The sequence below is a fragment of the Pseudopodoces humilis genome, chromosome 5 (assembly GCF_049639895.1).
Source record: "Pseudopodoces humilis isolate 2021_Gansu_Grassland_sample_001 chromosome 5, ASM4963989v1, whole genome shotgun sequence".
Lineage (NCBI taxonomy): Eukaryota > Metazoa > Chordata > Aves > Passeriformes > Paridae > Pseudopodoces > Pseudopodoces humilis.
This window is the reverse complement of record NC_142204.1, coordinates 30026097-30049515: the sequence shown is the minus strand read 5'-3', so window position 1 is coordinate 30049515 and position 23419 is coordinate 30026097. Positions and strand designations below refer to the sequence as shown.

Genomic DNA, 23419 nt, shown 5'->3' with positions numbered 1-23419 from the left:
AGCTATGTTTCAGTGACAGAAAGGCAGGGGGTTTTTGCCAGCTATACAAACGATGGACAATAAGAGGGTCAAGAGGAGGTTCCTTATCCTTCAAATTACTGCACGAGACACACAAAAGATATTAATAACTAATTTCTTTATTAAAATACATGAGATAAAGCTAAGGTTCTTTTAAATACCAAGTACAGCAGAAGCATTTTTCAGTTTGCCAAGCAGAGTGCAAGTCCAAATGGTATGTATGTACTAGGTACTTCATGCAATCATTTTTACAAAATGCCTAAAGCCCCTTTAAGTATGAGGCGAATTTTTAAAAGCATAGTTATTTTCAGCAATTAAAAGGTTAACACCTTCAAAAATCTTGGCATTTCTCTATTTAATTTTTAGACAGGAAGAAGTCTGTTTCACCTTTCTTGACAATAAGCTCTCCTGTAATCCTGTAATTTTCAGGAGCAACTGGAAAATAACTACTTGTTCAATCTTTTAGGAAAAGGTGTCTGTTTCTCACACAAAAACTTTTGGACTGACTTTACATTTTTATAAGATATGTTTAGCTGAATTCATAGTCAGGGCAAATATCCTTTGGCACTGTATGAAGCTTCTTCCTCTCTCACAGAAGCCTTCCTTGATGGCCTGGTATTTCTCAGAACCAATAAACACCTAGTAAACTGCTGCCAATATTTAATTAGGTCCTTACTAAGTTTCCCTGCTTGTTAGCAGGACTTCCCATTAAGCTTCAGGAAGGAAATTGTTCCTTGTAAACACGAAGCTCCAAATAGACCAAGATCTTCACCTGCTCAGGGTCTATGACCAAAAAATAATGAGGTATGTTTTACACTGAAAAAGTTGGTGGCATGCTTACTTTATTTCCCCTAACTCTCATTCCTGTAACAACTCTTTTTTGTACGGCAGATATGGGGAGCAAGCCAGCGTTTCCAATAAAACACCCTTTCCCAGAGGTGTTACAGACAGCACGCTCTAGAAGCAACAGCAGATAAAACGGGGAGAGCAGCGGGTTCTCTCTCTATCCGTGAGCGCCTCCTGCGTGACACCGACACCGCTCTCTTGCGGTCCGGGATCTGGAGCGCTGCCTGCCCACCGCCGGCGTGACTCAACCCTTTTCGGTGCATCCCCCCGCCGAGCGCCCGCCGTGCGGCCGCACGGAGCCGGGACCGCGCCGGCACCCGCCCTGCGCCAGCGCCTCCTGGCAGCTCCCAGCCGAGCCGCAGGCCAACTGCGAGGCGACCAGCACCGGCGCGGGGACCTGGCCAAGCGAGAAGGGCTTCATAAACGAGTGTCACAACTTGGCTTTCCAAGCCCGGCGGAGCTGCCGGAAAAGCCGGTTCCTATTCCTAACATGGGAGCTAGCCGGACGGTGGCTGCCGGGTTGGCTCTCGGCGTTAAGAGCCTGCCTGCCTGCCAGCCCTGAGGAAATCACCGCAGGTCCCGGCGGCGGCTCTCTCCAGGCCGGGTTTCCCTTTATCCTGCCCTATGCGCGGGCGGCTGCAGCCGCGGCGACGGGCGGAGACGCGCTAGGGAAAGGAGACGCGCTAGGGAAAGGAGACGCGCTAGGGAAAGGAGCCGCGCCGGGCAGGGCCGCCCCTCGCCCCTCCGACAGGCCCGGCCGCAGGAACCGCCCGCCGCCAGCACCTCCGCCCAGCCCGGGGGACGACACCGCCCCCAGCCGGGACGGCGGGCCCGGCTCGGCCCGTCCCGTCCCGTCGGTGCTCGGGCCGTCCCACGGCGAGAGGGCGGGGGCGGACAAACTCACGGCCTCCGGGGCCGCGACGGCCCTAACCCGCACCCTGTACCGCAGGACGGGCCGGACAGGGTCGCTGGCTCCGGCTCCGGCGCGGGGAGCGCAGCTCCGAGCCCGGCCGGCACCAGGAAGCGGCACCGGCGCGGCACCGGCACGACACGCCGCCCTCGCCGCTGGGGCGGGTCTCGCTGCCTTACCCGCTGCAGAATCCGCCTGAACATGGTGGTAGAGCGCGGATGCCGCCGGGAGGCCGCGGCCAGGCCGAAGGGAAGCCGCGGGGCCCCGCGCAGCGCCGCCCCCGCCCCGCAGGAGCCCGGTGCGGCCCGCTCGCCCCGTGACAGCCGCCGCGGACGGGCAGGCGGGGCAGCGGCCGCGCTCCGCCCCGGGGAGGGGCGGGTCCCGCGGGGAAGGGGCTGTGGCCATCGCCCGACTTCGAGGAGCGGGGGAGGTAGAACGGGATAGAGGTGCGGAGCGGGCCGGGGCCTGCCGCCGGGGCGAGATGGGCTCCGAATACCGATCGCTCCACGGGGCCCCGGCCCCGCTCCTTCCCGCCGCATCGGGCCCAGCGCCGCAGTTCTGCCTGTCCCTGCGCTGTGCCCGGGGTCTCCGCCGCACGAGAGGTGTCCTGGCTGCTGAAGGCAGCGGGAGGGCGGCCGTGTCTTGCCCCGGCCATCGGCCGTTCTCCCCTCGGGGGCTGCCCCAGGCTCCCCATAGCTGCGGGCACCAATCTGGCATCGGCCGAGAGAAGCAGAAGGACTGCAGGCTGAGCGTGCTGCTGAGGGCTCACTGAAGGAGGCGAAGCGCAAATGCAGCTCCGTGTTACTTTGTTACTCGTGTGGCACGGAAAGTGCTGAGATATTCGCGTTCAGTGAGGGTTGTTGAACCAAACTCCTTTGGATGATTAACCGGAATTTTAATTCTGATGAACACTCCTTGCTTTAAGCCCTCAGCTGAAAAGACGACCTAGTGGCGTGACCCATTAGGTGTCTTTTAAATATCAATAAAGAACATTTTACTCACATAAACACACACCTCCCCTCAAAAAAAAAAACTAAAAAAAAAGGCACAACCCATTAGAAGGGGGTCTTTAGGCGTTTCAGGGAGTCTGTACCTCTGAAGTACCTCAGCCAATGGGGAAAGGGAGAGGGAAAATGCAGCCGGGAAATTAGGATAAAAAGGAGGAGCTTCATCCCCTAAAAATTTTGAGAGAACTCCATGGGGAATGCCCCATGACGTTTCCCTTTATTTGGATAAAGTTACAGCACTCGTCTGTCTCCTTTTTAGACATAAACTGTTGGTGTTTGTGGATTAATTTTCCTGACAAGCTTAACTGAGAAAGAATCAGTATCCCCAGGTGCTGAGGCAAAACCCCACATCAGATGTGGCAGGAGAGTTGCTGGAATACCTGTACCCTCTAGAATATGTAATTCAACAAGATACAGTTCCCTGTTCTATCCAAAAGCTGCAACTTTCACATGTTGGATGCCAGACAAAGGGTCACGAGTAAATAATAAACTTGTTTAACAACTAATTGTGCCGACCAGAACAAATATCACAGCAGAACACCAGTTGTCCTGTAAAGATCAAAAACCTTTTTCCACCCAGAAGCTGACATTTCTAAGTACTCTAAAATCCTCATACATTGCGTGAGTTGTGAGCACATGACCAGAAGAATTTGGCTGCTGCAGCTGGAGGCTGCATTATGTGACTGGACTCAGTTTGCTCCAGCTAGAGATTCCAGTGTGTTTCATGTTAATGTCATTGGATCCACAACCGAAGCACATTAAGAGCACACACACACTTGGTAATGGCTTCAGCTGATAAGTGGTGACTTTGGCCACACCTATCACATCATTTTCCTGTGTCCATAGTACAAGATGGCTTTGAAATTTGTCATTTAAGTGGGTTTTTTTCTGAATTTTGTATTTGGGATTAATAATGGGAACAAGATTGGTTTTGTACAGCTCTACAGATCTTTAAATATTTAGGCAAACCATAGATATTTACTCTGAATCTAAACAGAAATGACCACAAGTTTTATAGATATTTCAACAAGAGTGACAGCCTATACAACAAACTGCCAGAGTGCTTAATTTGCCAGACCCAGGTAACTTGACCAAACCATCTTTGTAGAATGTTTTTTACTCTCCTAGATTACCAATTCCTGAGTGCTCAGAGGAAGATGAGAATTTGAGGACACTAGTTAAAAGCCTTGTATCAGAGGAGGCTTTTCTTACCAAGACTTATCAGAAATACATGATCCTTTCCTTGTGTGGATGTTAGAACACATGCATCTGCCTCCTTGTCCAAGCATCATTCCCTCAGTAACCTGTTAATCTGTGGGCCAATTTCAAATACAGCAGAGTCAGATGAGGCTCAAAGATACTAAGTTCCTACAAATTTAAATAGGTAGCCAGGGAGAGGAGAGACCCTACTGAATCCTGGCGGTAAGGAAAGATTGCAGTGTGGTTGCTTTTACGTACCAGAGAATGCACATAAAAACTCACTCTTGGGGAAGAGATCCAGGAGAAAAAAATTAAGTCCAATTTAATAAAAAAAATAGAAGTCCAACTTCTAGTGGAAGTCCTTGGTTTTAATTATTGTGTGTATGGTAATGTCTATGAATTCATATCATGTGCTCTCCTAAAATTCAACAGAATATTCAGCTGTTGGTAAATAGGCTGTGTCCTCAGGCTTGGGAGCTGTAAACTTCATTTTATGCAACCTCATTAACTCTGTTAAGGGTTTGGTGACTGGAGGGTTAGAAGGTGCCTTTCTAAAGAGTCGATTGTTGGTAGAAAGTGTCAGAACACAATCACAGCAAAGATTCTTCCAAAACCAGCTGAGAACAGGTACCTTTTCCTTTAAACACAAGCTGAAGGCTGAGAGTCTGAACTACAACAGCCTCTGGCATATCTGTCAAAGCCAGCATTTTTTTATTTCTGTACATAACTGAAATCAGTCTTTTGACTGTACAAGCAGTTTTCAGGGTGGCTGAGGTGTGCACCAGCATTTCTCAGATTTTCCAATAGATAACTTTGGGGTTTTGTTGGGGAGTTATTCTTTGGTTTTAATGTCTATGCAAATAGTCAAATAAAAAGCAATTACATCTGGACCATGGCTCACAAGAATTGGTGTTCACACAATCTTCTACCCCAAATGAGGGCTACATTGAAACTGTCATTTGGTAGAAAATGGCAAGGAACACATTTGGTACATGCACAGTACATATACTTGCTTATGCTTACAGCCTACAAGTTTCTGGGCTATTTATTGTCCTACATGTTTTCAGTGTTTATACAGATGACTATTTTCAGTCATGTAAAATTCCTGACCTCAAAATCTCTTGGTCAGAAGTTCCTTTGGTTCACGATGTGCTGCACTGGAAAAGTATCCCATTTTTTCAAGATGTTGTTTTAAAATATCCTATTTATGAAAGGTATCAGCCTCTGGTTGGTTTTCTTCTCCGTAGCTCTTTAAATGTACACTTTTGATTGTCATTGTGTGCTGTTCCATATACTCTCAGTAAGCAGCTTTCAAATTTACTCATATCTTTTTCTGAAGCTCTGTCCTTTCAAGCTGAGCTCTATGAAACTCAATTGAACACAGTTTGTTAAAAGGATATGGTTTAGTTTACATGCTGATATTTGGTCAAAGGTTGGACTTAATGATCTTGAAGGTCATTTAAAAACCTCAATGACTCTATGAAAGGTCAAAATTTGGAAGATTTATGAAGTGCAGATTTGGGCAAAAATATATTTTCAGCTGAAGGCCAGGCTATTTAGCAGCACATATGGACAACTGCTGGGTAATGGGGGCTACACAGACCTTGCCAGACAGTGCTAAAGCTGGCAGCTGCCAGTCCCTTCCTGCCTGCCTCTGGCATAAATAGGGTACATACACAGCAGCCACAGGAGAACTAAGATATCAAGAACAGCTAAAAGGCTTTTCAGACTTCTCAAATTATGAAAATCTGTGTTTGTTACCGATCTTACTATTTACATAGAATATATTTAAAAATAGAATATAGCTAAGTATTAAAATTATAGCATATATCTTGCCTTCAAAGAGTTTGACAGTTTAGACTGAACTCTCAGTATTCTGTTACTGACTTTTTGTTTCCCTCTCTGCTTTAGTAGCAGAAATAAATGTGTTTAACCTGAAAAAATATTTTGGCTGGTTTTAAATCATTGTTAGCAAATTCAAAAATAATCAGTTGCTTGGGCACTAATCTTAGACATGGTAAATCTGTATAATTTCATACTCAGCCCAAAATTGTCTGCTGTGTAACACTCTCCAGTTACTAAAAAAGGAAATTCTGTTATCTCTCGATGGTGAAAAGACACTGGACTTTTGTGATGAAAAACTTTATAGAACAGTCAAATATTACTAATAATATTTAGTAAATTAGTAAGTTTATTGGCAACCAGTTAGGTGGTGATAACCAAATTATTTATGAGCAGTGTAAGACATTAAGTCTATTGTCCCATTAAAAACATCTCCCACAGCTTTACAGAATCTTCATCTTCTGTCTCTCCAAGGCCACTCAAGATCCCCACCACACAGGATGTGCTGTAGTCACTTCAGAACTGCACGGGAACTTAAGTTGCTTATCTTTCCAGTAGCACAAACATGGATCTTTCACCTCTGAAATGGGTAGTCATTAATTTTGTTAGAAGCCCAAGAAATGTAACTGCCTTTGAGATACCTACACCTGTTTCTGCTTAGAGGTTTACTGCTCCATGAGTTCAAAAGGTGTGCAGTGGGGAGCAGAGGGAAAGGACATTGAAAGGCACAAGAAGCCACTTCTGCTTCTCTAAAGGACCTAGGCAAAACCCATAGGGTAGTTTTAGTCTATGCTTGAACTAATCACCAATGGCTCCTGACCCATTCCCTTCTCACTATTGGGAAAAATAACAAAATAACAAAAATAATCCTTCACTCATGGTACTGGGGAGGTTGGCTGGAGCACCAGTACTTCCTCCTGCATCTATGAGAGTGTGTTTGCTCAGCTGCTTTAGAACCTGGCTAACTCTGTGGTGATGTCTAACAAAGGGCTGGTGACGTGGGGCCAGTTCCTGTGCTACAGAGAGCCTCTTTCAAGTGAGTGCAATTACTTGCATGAGTAATGAGCGTGTGTACTAATAAAGGTTGCGTGGCTAGCATTATACCAAATCCAAGAGCTCCAAGTCATGACTTCATTCTAGTATTACAGAATCTGAACGTTGTAAAATTTGCACAGCTCTCTGTAAGAAACCCCAGTTAAGAACAGAATAACAGAATTATCTCTGTTATCAACAAAAATAATTGTTCCAGTCACTGATTCCTTTTCCACCCACCTCGGTGCTGAATCCCTGTGTAGCACATGACATGTAGCTTTGCTGGTGTAGCCGGAGAGACAGGAACTAGAGAAAGCCCAGCAGCATGCAAGGGAACTTAAGTCATAAATATGTATAAGTTTGTATAAAAAATAAACCTCATATTAATATAACCAAAATCTGAGATGGAGAAGATCTGCTGCTGAGTCATGCAGAGCACACTTTGCCAAATGCCTTAGCTAAAAAATTGTTCTGCATAAAGTTGAAAGCCTGTCACAGAAGAAACTTTTTCAAATTCCACCATCAAAGGCTGCGGTGATACCCTGGCCATTCTGCCCAGAGATGTTAGGAGTTGTTGGCAATTCTCCTAGGTACTTTCCAGTAAATGGCACAGAAAATGGGTCAAAAGGAACAAGAAAGAGGCTTTGTGGAATTTCACTGCAGAGTAAAATTAAAATATTTTGAATAACAGATTCTTTGGGGTTACTTATCTGTTCACCCTGGCATGTGCTAATATACATATGTAGCATCTCTTTTCCTCCTTAGACATAAACTTATTCATCCCATCAGTCTAGGCATGTTTGAGACTATTTCAAAGATTTTTAAGTGAAATGGTTTAAATGCCAAATTAAAGAATTAGGGGAAATAATCATCATTTGCATGTCAGTATTAATGGTTATTAAAATTAACCTTAGTAGGACTTTCCTAAATACAGCAGAAACATTAGATGAATTTTCAGTGTATGGAGATTAAATATTTGAAGATTTCATGATAATAGGGGCATCATTTTGGTCACCTTCTGCATAACTGCAAAAAATGCTAAAGGTCTGACATGGGTTGGTTTTTTTTCAAACACAAATCTAACCAAGCGCAATAACAAGTTTTTGCTTGGGTTATTTTGTTTGGTTGGGTTTTGTTTTTTTTAAAATAGGTAAGTCCATACAGCGCTGCTTCAAACACTGTCCTCTCTCTCTGAACATTAATGCACTATTTGTTCATGGCCTTGTATATAAGTAGATGCAATAAATGTTTGCTTTATTGAAAGTCACTGTGTACATGTGTTGCATCAGCAATTCAGTTAAACATTTTTAAATGGTCAGAATACAGGCTGCTAAATAAAGAGGCTGAATTTTAACTATGAAAGGAGATTAATAGGCTTTCTTAAAACAGTAAACAAATAGACCCATAGCATTACACTAATCACATAATGCTTAATGGTATCTGTTATTATAAAGTTAACCTCTCAAAGTCATCCAGATTTAATGTTAGAAGTCTACTGCATCTAGGAACCAAAATGCTGTTTTTAAGGTGTACAACTAAACACACACTGCTAAATGCTGGCTGGCCAGCCCTTGATTTTCTTGCAGTACTAGCCAAACCTGTCTATGTAGCAATTGTAGTAATGATTTAGACATGAGGAAGGATCTTGGTTATAAACAAAGGAGGATTAAAAATTTTTCTCAGCTAAGCTTTTTCTGGTTTGTTTTTTTTGGTTTGTTGGTTTGTTGGTTGGTTTTGGTTTCTTGTTTGTTTGTGTGGTTTTTGGGGGGCTTCTGGTTTTGGGGTTTTTTTGTTTCAGTTTTGGTTTTTGTTTTGTTGCTTTTAGTTTTGTTTTTGGTTTATTTGTTTTTTAGCTAAAATGTTCTCACTAAAAAAAAGAGTAGGACCTTTCACTCATCTTTTTCTGGTATAGAGCAGGTACAATTTGCAATTTCATAAAATACTGAAGCAAAAAAAACTCCAAGCCATCTAATTTATTAATGGAAAATAAAATGCATATACCAAAGCCTAGAGCGAAGAGACACTGGGTACCAGTGAAGAAAAAAGTAACAAATTTCCTGTGGCATGATGAGATGCCACATGGTTACACAGTTAGCAAGGATCAACCCTTCAACAGCTGAGGCTCCTTTCCATTAATGCCAGCTAGATGCATTATTGGGTCAACTACCAATACAGATTTAATCTGGAAAAAATACACATGCACCACTGAATTTCTGTATTGTCTGAGCTTAGAAGAGTGTGAGTTATAGTGTTAAAGCAGTTTTATACTTTCTGTTGATTGCAGGCAAAAAGCTTCCACATCAAATCCATTACAAAGCTGTCCAGAAGACAGTTACTGCTTTAAAACAATGTCAATACACTTTGTTAGGTAGCATGAATTTGCACAATACCTGGAATTTTGCTATTTGTTCTGGTAACTTTCCTGATCTACAGTTAAGTACTCTAAAGCCCGATTTGCCAAGCCATGTAACCCCGCCTGGCCTCAATAGTTCTCTTTTCTTAGATGATTGTTAGCTGTAATGATGAGAGTAATGCCAGTGATATATCTGCTCCAAAAATAAATATTCACTCCTTACTTGCAGCTTGGCACTGAAATGGCTCCCCCAAAACTGGATATATATTGTAGAAGGTTTTAGCCATCTCTGCCTGAGAAAGTTTTAAAACCAAAGAAGCAAGAAAAGCATCATATAAGGATTTTTTTAAGAGTTAAGATTACAAAACCAAATAAAATCATCCAACCTAAAAAATGTCTCAGTGGTGGTTTAACTACCCGGCTAGAATATGTGTTTAATGCACCAAAATCTCTTGATGAGTTTGCCAGTAGATTTGAATGATCAAGAAATGGAAAATCAAGTAAGTTTTGAGCTTGTGTAATGTATTCTCAGATTCTGGCAGTATAGTTGAAAAATATACGGGTAAAAATGTCATTTGTCTTTAGGAAGGAGGAGAGGGTCATCTACTGCTACATAATTTCTCAGCTGCCCAGCAATATTATGTCCCAAATAATTGGTATAGAACGTCCATTTTGTGGCCTGGCTCAAGGCAGAAAAAGAAATGAGGAGACATTCAGTGTTTCAAGACATTCAAAGAAATGTCCCAGTATTGAACCTTGGACTCTTGGCTCTCTTGCACATAGTGGGACCTGACCTCAGTATGGCTTTGAAATCAATATTCCAGTCTACACTAAGGAAAGAGAAAACCCACTACACATGGATCATGACTGGTCAGGGCTTTTTTGGTCATCCTGACTTTTGATTCCCGTTAAGGACTGGTGTTCCTGTTACGTAGAAACACAGCTTGGGGCTCTGTTGACGTGGAAAGGTGGATAGCATGTGGATGTTCCTGTCAGACAGGAGTATAAGACTATAACCATAGACATGGTTGAGTGTGGAAACCAGTGGGAATTCTCCAGATGAACAATGCAATGGTCTGGCTCTGAAGTTTCACAAGCAGACCTGAGACTTAGAAATACATGGGGAAAGGAAGGGAAAAAATGCATTGAGGGTCACAATCTTATACTTTAAATATTGGGATACTAGATATGGAGTTATCTCAGTCTCACCGGGGCTTTGCAAGGAAGAGCCATAAAAGAGAAAGGGGTTTTATGAAGTGGTGGGCAATTAGTAGCAATAAGCCATTTACTGAAGTGTTCCAATAAGCTTATTTTTTTAAAGGTTCCTTTGATGTTTAAGTATTATTTTTGTAAATAAGGAACAGCAGATAATAAAAGGTTCTCTCAGATCCAAACAAAAACTGATGCTGAATGAAGTTACTAAACTGAAATGTATTTTAAGAGTATTAGAGAGACTTCAAACTGAAGTCCCAGTCAGAAGTTCAAATTGCTGTTTCTTATTAAAGATGTTGGTTTCCTGATGCCTACTACTCACAAAGTGCTAGCTACTTAACTATCTCTGCATCTCTGCAAAAACTGTTACAGATGATTATAGCAAGTCTGTTCACTTTCAGCTGTCAAGGCCAAAGGTATTTCCTACAATGACAAAACTGTGTAAAGGCTAGAATTTTATACAGTTACTATTTGCTTCTCACTGATCTTTTAGGACCCTTTAGACCCCATCCAGAGCATGGCTGGGATTTCAGCTCAACAAGTGCTCCTCTGCACCTGTAGGGTCATCACACAAAACGTGAACCCCCACCAATAGCCTGTGATGGCTGGGCATGTCTCTGGAACTTCTTGCTTTTCTCCAGAGCTATGCCCCAGCAAGGCTCACTCTGAATCTCTGCTCTCACTGAATCCTCTCTTGAAGATGCCAAATGCAGTTTTGCTAGGGTCTTTAGCATGCCCTTCTTCTCAAATGTCTTCTTGTCTGTTCTTTCTTTGTGATACCACTGGGAACATCTGCTTCCTCCTCAATGATTTCTGTCATTCTCTGAGAGCTGAGCTGACACAGGGACAGATCCCGAGGGCTGTTCCCCCATGGCAGCATGCTTCCATCAAGTGACCACATTCACCAAAGCAATGAACATGGGGGACAAGATTCTGTCTCAAAATAAATCCCATTTCCTTTCCATATATAAAAGGATATGTTTAAGACCTACACCTGATGGAAACACTTTACCCAACAATGACAGCTCAAGAAACAAAAAGCTACTCATCTGGTGCTAGGCAAAGATGCTGAAAGAAAACTATTATCATACATTATTTTACATCACCTTTTCTCCCAGCCACAGTCAAACAGGATGAAGTCTTGTAATGCATGTGTTTTTAGTATCATTACACCATCAATCAACAGTTGGGTGCATTTTTATTCCTCTTACCTCTGCCTCCTAAATGTCTGGTTACAGCAGAGGTTGGTTCCATTTTCCAGAAGGTAAGGAAGGCTGTGGTAGGAGAGCAGAGGACCTGCTGACCAGAAATATGGCATGTAGTGTCATGGAGGTGGTATGTGGGGAAGCTCTCTGTTCAGATTGAATGAGAAAGGTTATTATGGGAAAATAACAGGAAAAAATTGATAACAACAAACATGCTTCAATCACTCACTACCAGAAATGTCCCTACGTATCTTATTCCTCCTCATTCTCCATGGAGGCCCTGTAGCTTCTTTTGCTTTTTTGTGGAACAAGTGACTAAATCAATTAAATAAGTTGGATGTGATAATAGAATATATATTCATATTATATTCATTCATATATGAGCCATATTAAGCTCATATAATACAACTCATACAAACATAAAAAGATTGAATTAAGAGGGTACAGACTGTCTTAACTATGGCATCCTGCACCAGTTGAAAACATTCCCATTTTGCATTAATAACAATCTTTCACACTAGTATTTTTATGCAGTTAATACATAAGTGTGTCAATCAGTATATCTGTCTATATTTGAAATAGCTACAGATACATTTTTTTCCCATGTCACATTGAAAACATTTTACTTAATCACTTTTCTCTGCTTCTTCCAGACTAGAAGCTGTTTTGCCCTCTCCCCTGCTACAAGTCAGTTGCCTACCACAAATCCTTCTCTTTGTTGAATTTTGGTGTAAAATTCAGGCCATATCCATCTGCAAAACAGTGATTTCTAGAATAATAGAAAACTAAGAAATCTACCATTTTTCCAAATTATAGCTATACTAGGAAGATAGGAGGAATAAGATGCAGAGGGCTCCTACAATTATCTGAAAATCTACTAAAGTCTTTCTGGGCTTGCCACTGCACACAGACTGTGAGTCACAACTCCCAAGGCTTCCACTTAACAACTAAAAGAGAGAAATGATCAATAACATTTTTCTCAGTGAGTGATTAAGACTGCTTTTAACAATGCAGTCATGCATGCTATGTACTAAAAGGGATGATTCATTAGTTACTTGGAAGAGGAGCATCTTCTTTTCTCAGTTCAGAAGCCAGAGGAATGAGCCAGTGCCCCATGAACAGGACTGACTAGCATGTAGAAAGAGAGGAAATAGTGGCTGCTTTTGTCCCTGTCTTCACATCTGCAGAGCTCTTCTCACTAAAGCAATAAAGAAATAGGGGAATTTTGTATTCAGAAGTGGCATTGTTTTAGTCATGCTTTGCATAAGTCTGACACCAGGGCTGCTGGCAGCTACTGGCAGCTCCCTCCACTGCCCTGCACAGGTGCCTGCCCCCAGCCCAAAGCATGATCTTCATGGCCCCACTGAGCATTCCAAACAGCCATACCAACTGCTCTGAACACCACTTTCTGACGTTGCTTTGACACATACATGAGATATTTGTTCCTCCTGATTTTTGTGGCCATTGCCTCTGCAGAAATAAAAAAGAACAGTTTCATGTAGTACTGGCAAAGAGGACAATGACAAGAATGGATTTTATTTTTTTATTGAATCCTATTGTCACTGAAATTAATTTTAAACCAACTCCTCCCTTTCCATCATCATAAGTTGGCTAATGCTAATCTTCCTTTGAAGATGAGGTCACACATATAGTAATGAATACGTCGCTCCCAAGCCTTGTTAGGTTTGGGTAGCTCCACATTGTAAGGCATTCATTTTGCAACACCTTGGCGGTACAATACAGTAGCATGATGGCACAACCCTCTGAAAGGTAATGCTGGGTTGTCTTACAGTCTTCTTCCTGTGAGGAGAAATGATGTTGCCAAAGCCTGCATGCAAAACATTTACAACAAGCGGAAATTGATGTTGTTGTATTTGAATCACAACAGGTGTTTAATTTATGGGCAAGTACAAAGTTTTGTTGTTTTTGTTTGTTTGGGGTTTTTTTCTGATGAGACTGATCAAAATTGTCACATAAAAGACCTACATTTCTTTACCCTTTCCTTGGAGTCTGAATAACAGGTACAAACATAACTTGTGTGCTTCTTACTGCAGACTTGTAATAATCATCTGTACACACTGTACTCAGAAAACTAGCAGCAATTCCAAATTGGTGTGTGTGACAGACCTCTGGCATCAGCCTAGAGATGATCAGTATCTGCAATGCTAGTATACAGACAATGCCCTTGTACCCAAGCAACAATCACACTTTTCCTAAGTACACTTGTATCCTGGGTTTTATCAATTCAATTGAAACTCTGCTTCACTCGTCCCTGGGCTAAGCCTTTGCCTAAATGTTTTTCTCTCTGGTTTTGCTTAGCCTTTCTTTTGACCTAATCCTGCCTACCCCTTTTGCTTTTCACCACTTTTGTCCTGTCATAGGTTGCCTCCTTGGCAGCCAGCACCAGCTACTTAAGCAAAATCATTCATCTCCCTTACTCCTGCCTCTGTCTTCTTTAAGAGGTCAGGGTGGGATGAAAGGAGATGCAGCCTCCACATGCCAGGGCAACCCTGACCCACATTAAGAGGTCAGCAGATCTAAGGGGTGGAGAGAAAATCCCTGTCAGTACTTCTCTTCCCAAATACACTTGAGTAATATCCTGTCCTGAACATGGCCTACCCTCAACTCTCCTGTAAGCATTAGTATTTGTTACCATCCTTTTGTTATCTGAATCCCTTTTTATTTCACCTTGTCAAGTGCAGAGTACACTTCCCATAGTATTGGGAGTAGAAAAAGGGTCTCTCTAAGTGCCTGTCTAACTCAGTTCCTGATAAGAAGACCTCAGGGATTTTGGTTGTATTATTCATTATGTAAGAATGCTTAAAGCCTTGGCCACATAAATTTCATGCAACTCAATTCCAAGCATACAACTTTAAGGAAATATATTACTACTGAAATAAGAAGTGCTTTGGGAAAAATAAAAAATAACAAAAAAAAAAAAGGGGGGGGGGGCGTTAGTTTGGGTTTGTTTTTTTTCAATTCAAAAAGATGGTGTTTTAGTCTAAAGCAAGGATCATTTCTTGGTTTTGAAGGTCAAAAGAATGTCTCTAGAAAATGAAAACACTGACTTGAAACACGGACAGTGTTCTTTTCATTATTAGCAGAATACACTGAGTGAAAGAAGAATATTCTATTAAAAAAATCCCATCTTCAGTCAAAAAATTTAAATCTCCTGAATCTCCTGAATAAATGCCCAGCACATATTGGACACCAAATAGAATCATCTTCAATATATATATAGAGATATATATGTATATAACCACTGAAAAGCAATGTATTCCATAAAAAACCAGAGCATTATCAATTCCATATGTGAGGTGTTATGTAACTTAAATTATTTTTTCTTTCACCATTATGTTTCAGCTTTCACCAGGAACTTCAAAGACAAATAAAACATTAGTCATTTTACTGGTGATATATAATACTCCCATTTGTCATCTCTGGCAAGGTTCTGCTTTTAAACTTAAGTTAAAGCAATTAATTTGTGTCCTAAGAGACATAAGAACCTAAACTTCATTGCAGCAGATCTCTGATAATGCTGAACATACAGCAAAGTCAGAGCTTGGGAAGGAAAACTGAGCGCAGTGCTGAATGACTGCTACGATTATTTTTTTCTGTAACTCCTGAAATCTTGTATACTGCTCTTCTGACACTTCCTTGGAAATAGCTGCATCATTTTAGCTGAAACATTTCCTGCCTTCTCCCCTCAGCTACCCACAAGAAACACTCAGAGGCATTTATTAACATTGAAAACATCTGAACAATATAGTCACATTTCTGAAAGTATGGTAGAATTGAAAACAGTATAATTTAGTGGAAAAAGCTGGGCCGTTTTTTCCTAGGAGCTCTTACCCATGCCCTGCATAATAGATATGTTGCTATTTTTTTTTATCTGTAACTCACTACCTTTTCATACTGCCACTCTCTATAATGGTTAATATATAACTCACCAATGTGTCAGTTTTTCCCTAAAGTGTTACTTCAGGCAGTGCAGGGGAAATCCCTTTGATATCTGTGCCAGAGCAAAGGTACACTGGCAGCTGCAGTTATACAAAAGGGGGACTTCAGCTGCAAGGACAGCTTGGGAACGTCTGTCTCCCTTCCCTGCCTTGCCTCTGGCTGCTTCTTCACACTCATGCTTCTCTGCTACTGTTTCTGGGTTTGTGCTCTAAATCAGGTCACTGAGCTGATCCAAATTACAAATAGGTTTTTTATTTACAGAGTTGTTCTTAATACAGGTTGCTTTTCTTACCAGAACGATGCCAGAAAGTGCTGGTGCAACTGAGGAGCCAGAGTCCTGGAACAGAGAGGAGAGAAAAGCAGTTGGGATAGAGGACACTGGGGAGGAAGCCTGAGTTCATGGAACTGCTGGCTCAGATGGTGTCTCTTCCATTAATAAGGGTAGGATGCAGTCAGGAGGTTGCTGTCACAAACCATTAACAAACAGCAAGTTCACACAAAAGGATCATGCACTTGCTCTAAATAAAAGACTAAACAGTAAAACAGCTCCATACGTGACTTTTGCAGGAAAAGTAGTTTTATACGTAGATGTTAGAGAACATGTGTGGGCATATGTACACACACATACACGTGCATACACACACAAATGCATATTCACACACATGTACACACACAAAAACCACCTCTAAATTTAAAAGAAAGACAAAACACATCTCACTTCAGCATTTTTGACAGTCTTCAAAAGCATGCAGCTCTGATCTCCTGGATAGCTGGTTTGTGAAAGCAACAACCAGGGAAGCCTATAGAGGGAGCAGGCCGCCTTCTTTTCCTTAGCAAGAGGAGTTTACAACCTTAAGTGATGACCCTGAGAGAAAGGAAAGAGAAAGGTAGAGGAGGAAAATGTCATAGGGAGCAGAGCCCTAAGCAAGGGCCAGAGCAGTTGCCCTTCAAACAAGGGGAGCAGCACCAGACCTGCCTCTCAGGGGATGGACAAGAGAGCTGCAGATTCACACCTACCGTCCTCCTGTTCATCCCTCTTCTTTGTGTTCACACCTGGTGCCATACAGGAAGTCTGGAATTTCTTAGTGTTTCCCCCAGTCTATCTGTCCCAGCATTTTAGCAGCTTATCTGCACATTGCAGGATGGGGATTTGCTTGCCTGGAAGATGAGCAGAATTTCATCTTCCAACACCTACAGCCAAAGTAATAGAGCAGTGCCCAGAAGAAAAGGAAAGATGCACTCAGAAAAGCCTGGCATTTCCTGTTGAACAAAAATAAAAACTAAAGAAAGGCTAGCCATGTCACAGACAACATAAGAGAAGCAGTATTAAGCAGAGCCTGTTCAGAAGACAGAATATGCAGAAATGTCATAGTTAGTTATTGTCAGTAGAGACTGAACAGAACATTACATGTATTTGAATTCACACGTGCATACACAAAAATTTTTGTCTTTAAGCCATGTATACCTGTAGTGAAGGTCCAGAAAGCTGGTAGTTATTTGTATGGCTATAAAGCCCAGAAGGCCCATCCTAGACAGATTTGTGTTTGCTGAGCATGACAGAAATCTGTACCAAAAGCCTCTGCATTACTGTGTTTATTATAGTCCAATAAAACAGAGGATGAGATTTTTTTCTTTTTCTAACAGATAGGGAGCTGTGTTACTAAACCAACCCTGTTTCAGTCTTAGAGACCAAAGGAATAGCAGCTAAAAAACATCTGTTTGACCGAGCGGTACGTGCATTCTTGAACTAAAAATTACAATCAGAAATAAAATACAGAGCACAATATGTGGCAAGCACACATGCATTATTTACCATGTTGCACCTGTGAGTTCTTGCAGAAAGACTGGCCACCAGAGTGTGCATCAGATAACTTATATTTTGGTAAAAGTCTAAGAATGGCTATAAAGTATGCAATATTTATACATAAAAAATTATACTAAGAGCTTTTCCTCCCATGCACTTAGGTCTAATAATACTTTAGTGTGTTTCTCCAGGGGAGCAAGAGCAGGTCTTAGCACTGCAACATAAATGGTTAAGCAAAGGCCATGCAGCAGTAAAACAGAAAAGGAGTACTCTATGCCCTTCAATTCCAAGGCAATGCAGCAATAGGAATATAATAAAATAAAATAAAAGGATACTATTACTTTTCCTCATAATATGGTTGGTTCATCCTTTGACTTTTAATGAAGGTTTGCTGCTGCTTTCTTTTTTGCTTATTTTTTTTTCCATCGTTAGAGAAAGGCCATTTGAGGAATGTACTCTGCACAGTGATGTGATTCAGCAACTTTCTGGAAAACAAAAACACAGCTCTCTTTTTGGTGTACTAATGAAACACAACTGGCACTAATTTTCATTGAATTGAGCCTAACTGAAAGCAGGCAATGTACCATGTTAGCTAAAGCGCAGTGGTCTTGGATCACAATATTATTTTTCAAGGGTTTTTATACATATGTGCTGAACAAAACCTGCTGCTAAATTAGGCCAATGATAACAAATATATTTTGTTATCAAACAGTACAAGCTGTTGTCTTACCAAGAGTGGCTCAGCAAATACATTTGCCTTTTTATCCAAATTCTAGGTAGCTTCTGTCCATACCAACATGTGAGACCATTGTTTCTGAGTGTTTCCCAAGGTCATGTCCACAGAGAGGTCATCCAGCAGTTTCACAAATGCAGAGTGCCATCTCATGAGCTTGCCACGTCAGCGTTTTTTCCATGAGGACACTGAATACTGCTCAGACACACAATATAATTTTACTTAATTGGTATTCTTTATCAGGAGTGCTCCAAGTCTGGGAAATTAAATCAGGATCAAAATGAGGTAGAAAATCTCCCACAGTCACACACAGAATAGTGAAAAGAATTTAGGAAGCCTTATGCTTCATGGGTGTGTTTCCATTAAAAAAAATCTTAGTAAAGACATCGTTGTCTATGTAGGCTGATAGAGAAGTCCTGTCTCCAGGCAGGCATGATGTGGTAGCCAGCCATGGCAAGCAGTGAGTGCCTGAGCTGGGGTGTGCTGCATGTCCTGGCTTAGGGCACATGCTGCTTTTTCTCCAAGCAACATGTGGAGTGACAGGCGGCATGTGTCCCATGTACCACCAGGATCATTTCTGCATCGAGCCACAGAAGAGCTGCCACTGGAGCTCGGCAGCCAACAGTGAGTGCAGCTGGTGAGAAGCAGGTCCCACACCCTCTGTGAACCCACCTGAAGATAAAAAGTGCTGCATGAGCACCCACCCTTATTGCTCCTGGCAGAGCTGCATGGGGACATTGGCACCCAGGACCTGTGGGCTTGGCTAATCACCAACCAGCACAGAGACTCTACTCTTAGAAGCACCAAGCAATATTCCCCAAACATATTGTCATTTGCGAAAGAAAGAGTCATTTTGACAACAAAGTCATCCAGTGACTAAGTGGCCAGGGTGTTGCTGGTATTAAAGACGCGGCAGAACTTCTACCATAAATATTTCTATCAGGCCACTGTGTATCAGCTGTGAAAACTTGCTCTGGGCCAATATTTGGAAAACAAGACTCAGCAAGAGTCTTTTTTGAACACATTATCATATTTCAGTAATCTACAGGTATGTAAATCAAGAAATCTGCAAGTGTAGGCTCCACTGGCACCTTTGCTGATTCTTCTTTGCTGATGTTATGGTCATTAGGGAAAGTGAGCCTGGCCATTCCAAAGTTCTTGATCTGGGACTTCCCTTTTACCTCCAGATGCCCTCAATGGTTCAGATAAAAATGGGGAGATGTAGGGTAAAGCAGACAAGCTGCTGTCAACAAGGAAGCATGGAGAAGAGCTCCCCCAGAAGAAAAATCTGTCTCCTGAGAAGGCACATATAGCAAAATATGGATCACCTTTGCACAGAGGTGAGGAAGAGTCACTGTTGGAAAGTTCCTGAATCCTGCCTAGCCATACATGCCTCCTTCCAGATCTGGAGTAAGCCAACTTTTCCAGGTAAGTGAAAGAAAAATTGCACTTATTTCTATCTCAAAGGAAATTTCTGCTGTTGCTTCCAAATTAAACTAGCTTATTGGTCATAATGCCCTAACACTGCACTGGTCACACAGCCCTCTTTTTTCAAAAGGTTCCCTGTGGATTCTGGCACATCTGACATGCACTTTGGTGGAAAACATGTCAACTGGCCCTTCTGAATGGAGATTTCCAGATGTGCACAGAATATGCCCAGGAGAAATAAGTGGTTACATGCACCAGGAATGGAAAACTCAGTACCCAACAAACAGTAGCAATTTTCATGTATTAATGATAAAGTATTCAGGATTTATAGTTAGAAATACTCTTTTCATTGTTTTCATTATTGGAGGTCTGTTATATCTAAGCATTTTTCTAAATGCTAAATCTCATTTCCAAATACCCTTAGGGAACAACAGCCACAACAACAAAACTAGAAACACTTTACTGAAGACATAACTAAGCTCAACACTGTACAGGGAAAATGCAGTGTTAAAATGTATGAAGTAAAATTGTTTTCTAACTTTCCCAATGTTAAACATCATTTTGTCCTTAGAATGAGCAAGGGCAGAAATTTGTGACATGCTCTGACAGTATTATACACAACTGTGGTTTATGCAAGTTATGTGTTAGATCAGTATATTTTCTCAGTACAGTTAAGGCCAAAGAGGTTTAATAAGATATTTTTTAATTAATTTTTAATTAATAAGTTCTTTTTTTAAAAAAGCTTTTTATCCTCCCTTCCTTTGAGACCATGATTCCAGGAAGTCCTGAGAAAATAGATAGTTTATTTTTCAACACTTCTTACACAGGAAACCCAGAGGGATATCTCAAGTGAAAGAGATTCTTCAGCAAGCATAAAAATGTCACTGCTATCACACCTATCACATTGGTGGCAAAAGCAAGAGAAGGAGACAGATAAGCACCAATCTGTACTGAGGGGCAACCCCTCAGATACTTTGTAGTAGAGTTTTCTGAGGTTGGTAGGACAAGTATTTCAGAGCACACATACTACCATGGCCTGGGCTAGAGATAGGCTTCCCTTATCACTCCTGAACAAATCTTCATGAAACAGACATTCTCCCAACACCTGTGTATAGTGCATGCAAATGTTGTGCAGGCTGGGAAATGACAGTTTCTTCTCACAATGTTGTTGAAAAATATATTCCCTTTCTTTTTTTTTCAGGAGCAAAAATAGAAACCACATATTTCCAAAACCAGAACCATGTCATAATAGCCAACACAGGACAAGAGGGAAAGGGGGTTGATGTGGTCTGCAATATCTTCTCACATTAGTAACCCTCCCTTCCTCCCTCTCTTCCAGCCTCAAACATGTGGCTTTCATAAACTCTTAAAGGCAACATTGTCAAACGCATTCACCAAATATTCTGATGAAAAACAATCATTAAAAAAAAACAAATACAGTGATGAAAACACTCTGTTTAGAGCATTGCTTCATACTGGTGAATAGCTCATTTGCTATTCCTGGGTATTAGAGTCGAGCTCAGTGCTTTTGTTATAGATATTTTTAAATAAAGGGTAAAGAACATGTTTGTCCTATGTTACATACTTGAAATGTCTGTGGAAATAAGCAAACACACACTTCTTAGGGCACTGCCCATGGTAGTATCTGTAGGTCTTGAAACAAGTAGACAGGCCAAAGGCACGTGGGTTTCACAAATCGCTCCCCAGCAAAAATCTGCATTTATGAGCTGACTCCTTATCTCCACTTCAATCAAATGAGCTTATTGTTAAAGTTTTACAAAGCAACCCAGCAGCAAGGTGAAAGATGAAGAGATTATTGAATAATAGATAAGAATATTTTTAGTCAGCTCAGATGTATTCATATATCTGAGAAAGCACCAGGAAAAAAGCCCTCAGAAAGGTGCTGGCTGAATTCCAGCAAAAGCAACCTGACTGTCAGGGCCCTGCAAGGACTGGGGTCTTCCTATGAGAGACAGCAAAACAGAAATGTTGGGGAGGTACCAGGAAACCCAAGACAGTCCTGGCCACAGGCACTGGGTAACTGTGGGGATGGGGACATAGGCCTGTGGTGGTCCCAGCCTGGGACACTCACAGCTGAGCAGGGCTGCGGGCAGCTGGAGAGTGGCTGAAGCATCACTGGGCAGGGACCAACAGCTCTAGGGGGCTGACATGGGATCCTGGGCTGTAGGCAGTGTGGGGGGAGCCCCAGAGGGCTGGGCAAGAGGAATCAGAAATGGGGGTGCCCTCAGGGTTCTGGTATAGTTATGCAGAGATGCAACATTAGCACTAAAACAGCTGTCCGTATTTTTGGTCCTGCAATTGATTAATTTTTGCTACTTTTTCAGTCATAGCATTATAAGCCAACAATCCTGTCCTTATATTTGGAGCAGCTGGAACTGTAAACCTACTCCCAAGGTCATTCTTCTGATCAGGTTTCCTACAATGTAGTTGAACGTGGGGGCAACAAAGCATTTGTAATGATCTGGAAAGCACCGTCCCCATGCACAAAAGAAAACTACCAAATTGTCTAATTTCAGCACTGTTCTGCTTCTTACCCTACATCCATTACCCAGTGAGAATCATTTTTCCATTATTATGGTCTGAAGAGACAAAGAGTTTTAAAATATCTTTTCACTGCATGAGCCAGCCCTCTCCCTGTTGTCTTTCCCTTTTAATGAAGATCACAGTGCAGTTGACATCTTTGATCCTGGGAGCCTCTGAAGAAGTGAAGGTATAATGACATTATTCACTTAAAAGCTAGGGAGATACTGACTGAACATCTACTGAAATAAAGTAGCAGTGAATAATGAAGTGTCACTTGGATATTCAGAACTTCATTCATTAAAAAACATTTCTGAAAGGAACTGGTTCATGCGTCCCTGGAAACACTAATACAAGACGTGCCAGGCTAAATCAGACTTGGCATTTAGTCTAGAATCAAAGTACTTGAACGTAGTCCATCCTCCTACAACACTGACTACAGAGCAGAAAGCTCTTCTCTTATGTTGTGTACAACTATGAGACTATATGCAGTAGTGTCTAGAGAATCTCTTATAAGGCAGATGTGAACAGGGAATACTTTTGTCAGCAGTATTCAAGAAGCATAGTCCCTCACAATGTAAAGGTATGACAGCCCCCAAAATACTGTACCATGTGAAAAGAACCAAATCTCTCTCTTTTGCACCAGGGACAGTCATAAACCTGCAGCACCATGGAGCTCATTGCTGCCTAATCTACCTTGATTTTTTGACAGGACATTTTTATTAACTCCTTGCTCCCTTAACTAGACTGCCATAGGCAACTGAGTTAACATGTTCAAAATTAGCTTGGATTTGTCTAAGGCATACCTTGGGTCCTGTAGAGAAAGAACAGCTACAGACTGGGAGTTGAAAGTGCAGCATTGACACAGCCCAGCACTTTGAACCTCTGTCCAGAAAGGCATTTCATAGCACATGTAGCTGTAAGGCTCTGAATAGACTTGGCAACTGCTTTAGCTTAGTAATGGTGAAGCATGTTTTGAACTCCCTTCTGGATTGGAAATTGTCTCTGAGGCGTTTTAAAAAATGCAGTTGAGTCTCATGAAGCAGGAAACAGCATTTATTCAATTTTTCTCCTCTCAACCTGAATGCACTGGAATTATAATACTTTGGCATAAAACTCAGACATATTTAAGGAAATGTCAGAGGCCATCAAAGGCCCAGCAAAGTCAGTTTTGGTGGGTATGGGCAGGTACAGACACGGCCCCTTCCCAAAGCCACACAAACCCCAGTGCCAGCAGTGAGGATGAACACCAGCAATATGGAACAAGGAGCCACATCATCTTTCTGTGAGGATTTGGAAAGGCTATTGTGCCGTTGCAAGGTGCAGGG

The 23419-nt window shown here is 41.9% G+C and overlaps 1 protein-coding gene and 1 long non-coding RNA gene across 3 annotated transcripts in view; both read right to left on the bottom strand.

Moving 5' to 3' along the window:
• Window positions 1-2085, bottom strand: part of EEA1 (early endosome antigen 1) — a 60152-nt gene extending 58067 nt beyond the window's left edge. For both annotated transcript variants that reach the window (XM_014248908.2, XM_005519423.3), the window contains exon 1: window positions 1954-2085. In XM_014248908.2, the coding sequence (XP_014104383.2) occupies window positions 1954-1977 (24 nt within the window). In that variant the 5' untranslated portion in view covers window positions 1978-2085. The remainder of the gene's footprint in view (window positions 1-1953) is intronic.
• Window positions 2086-6154: 4069 nt separating this feature from the next.
• Window positions 6155-16948, bottom strand: LOC148184322 (uncharacterized). The gene is made up of 7 exons (XR_015772562.1): window positions 16603-16948; window positions 16304-16450; window positions 15878-15922; window positions 13056-13095; window positions 12681-12823; window positions 11632-11772; window positions 6155-6403 (listed from the first exon to the last, which is right to left on the bottom strand). It is a non-coding gene; the product is annotated as an uncharacterized LOC148184322 (long non-coding RNA).
• Between the last annotated feature and the right edge of the window lie 6471 nt (window positions 16949-23419).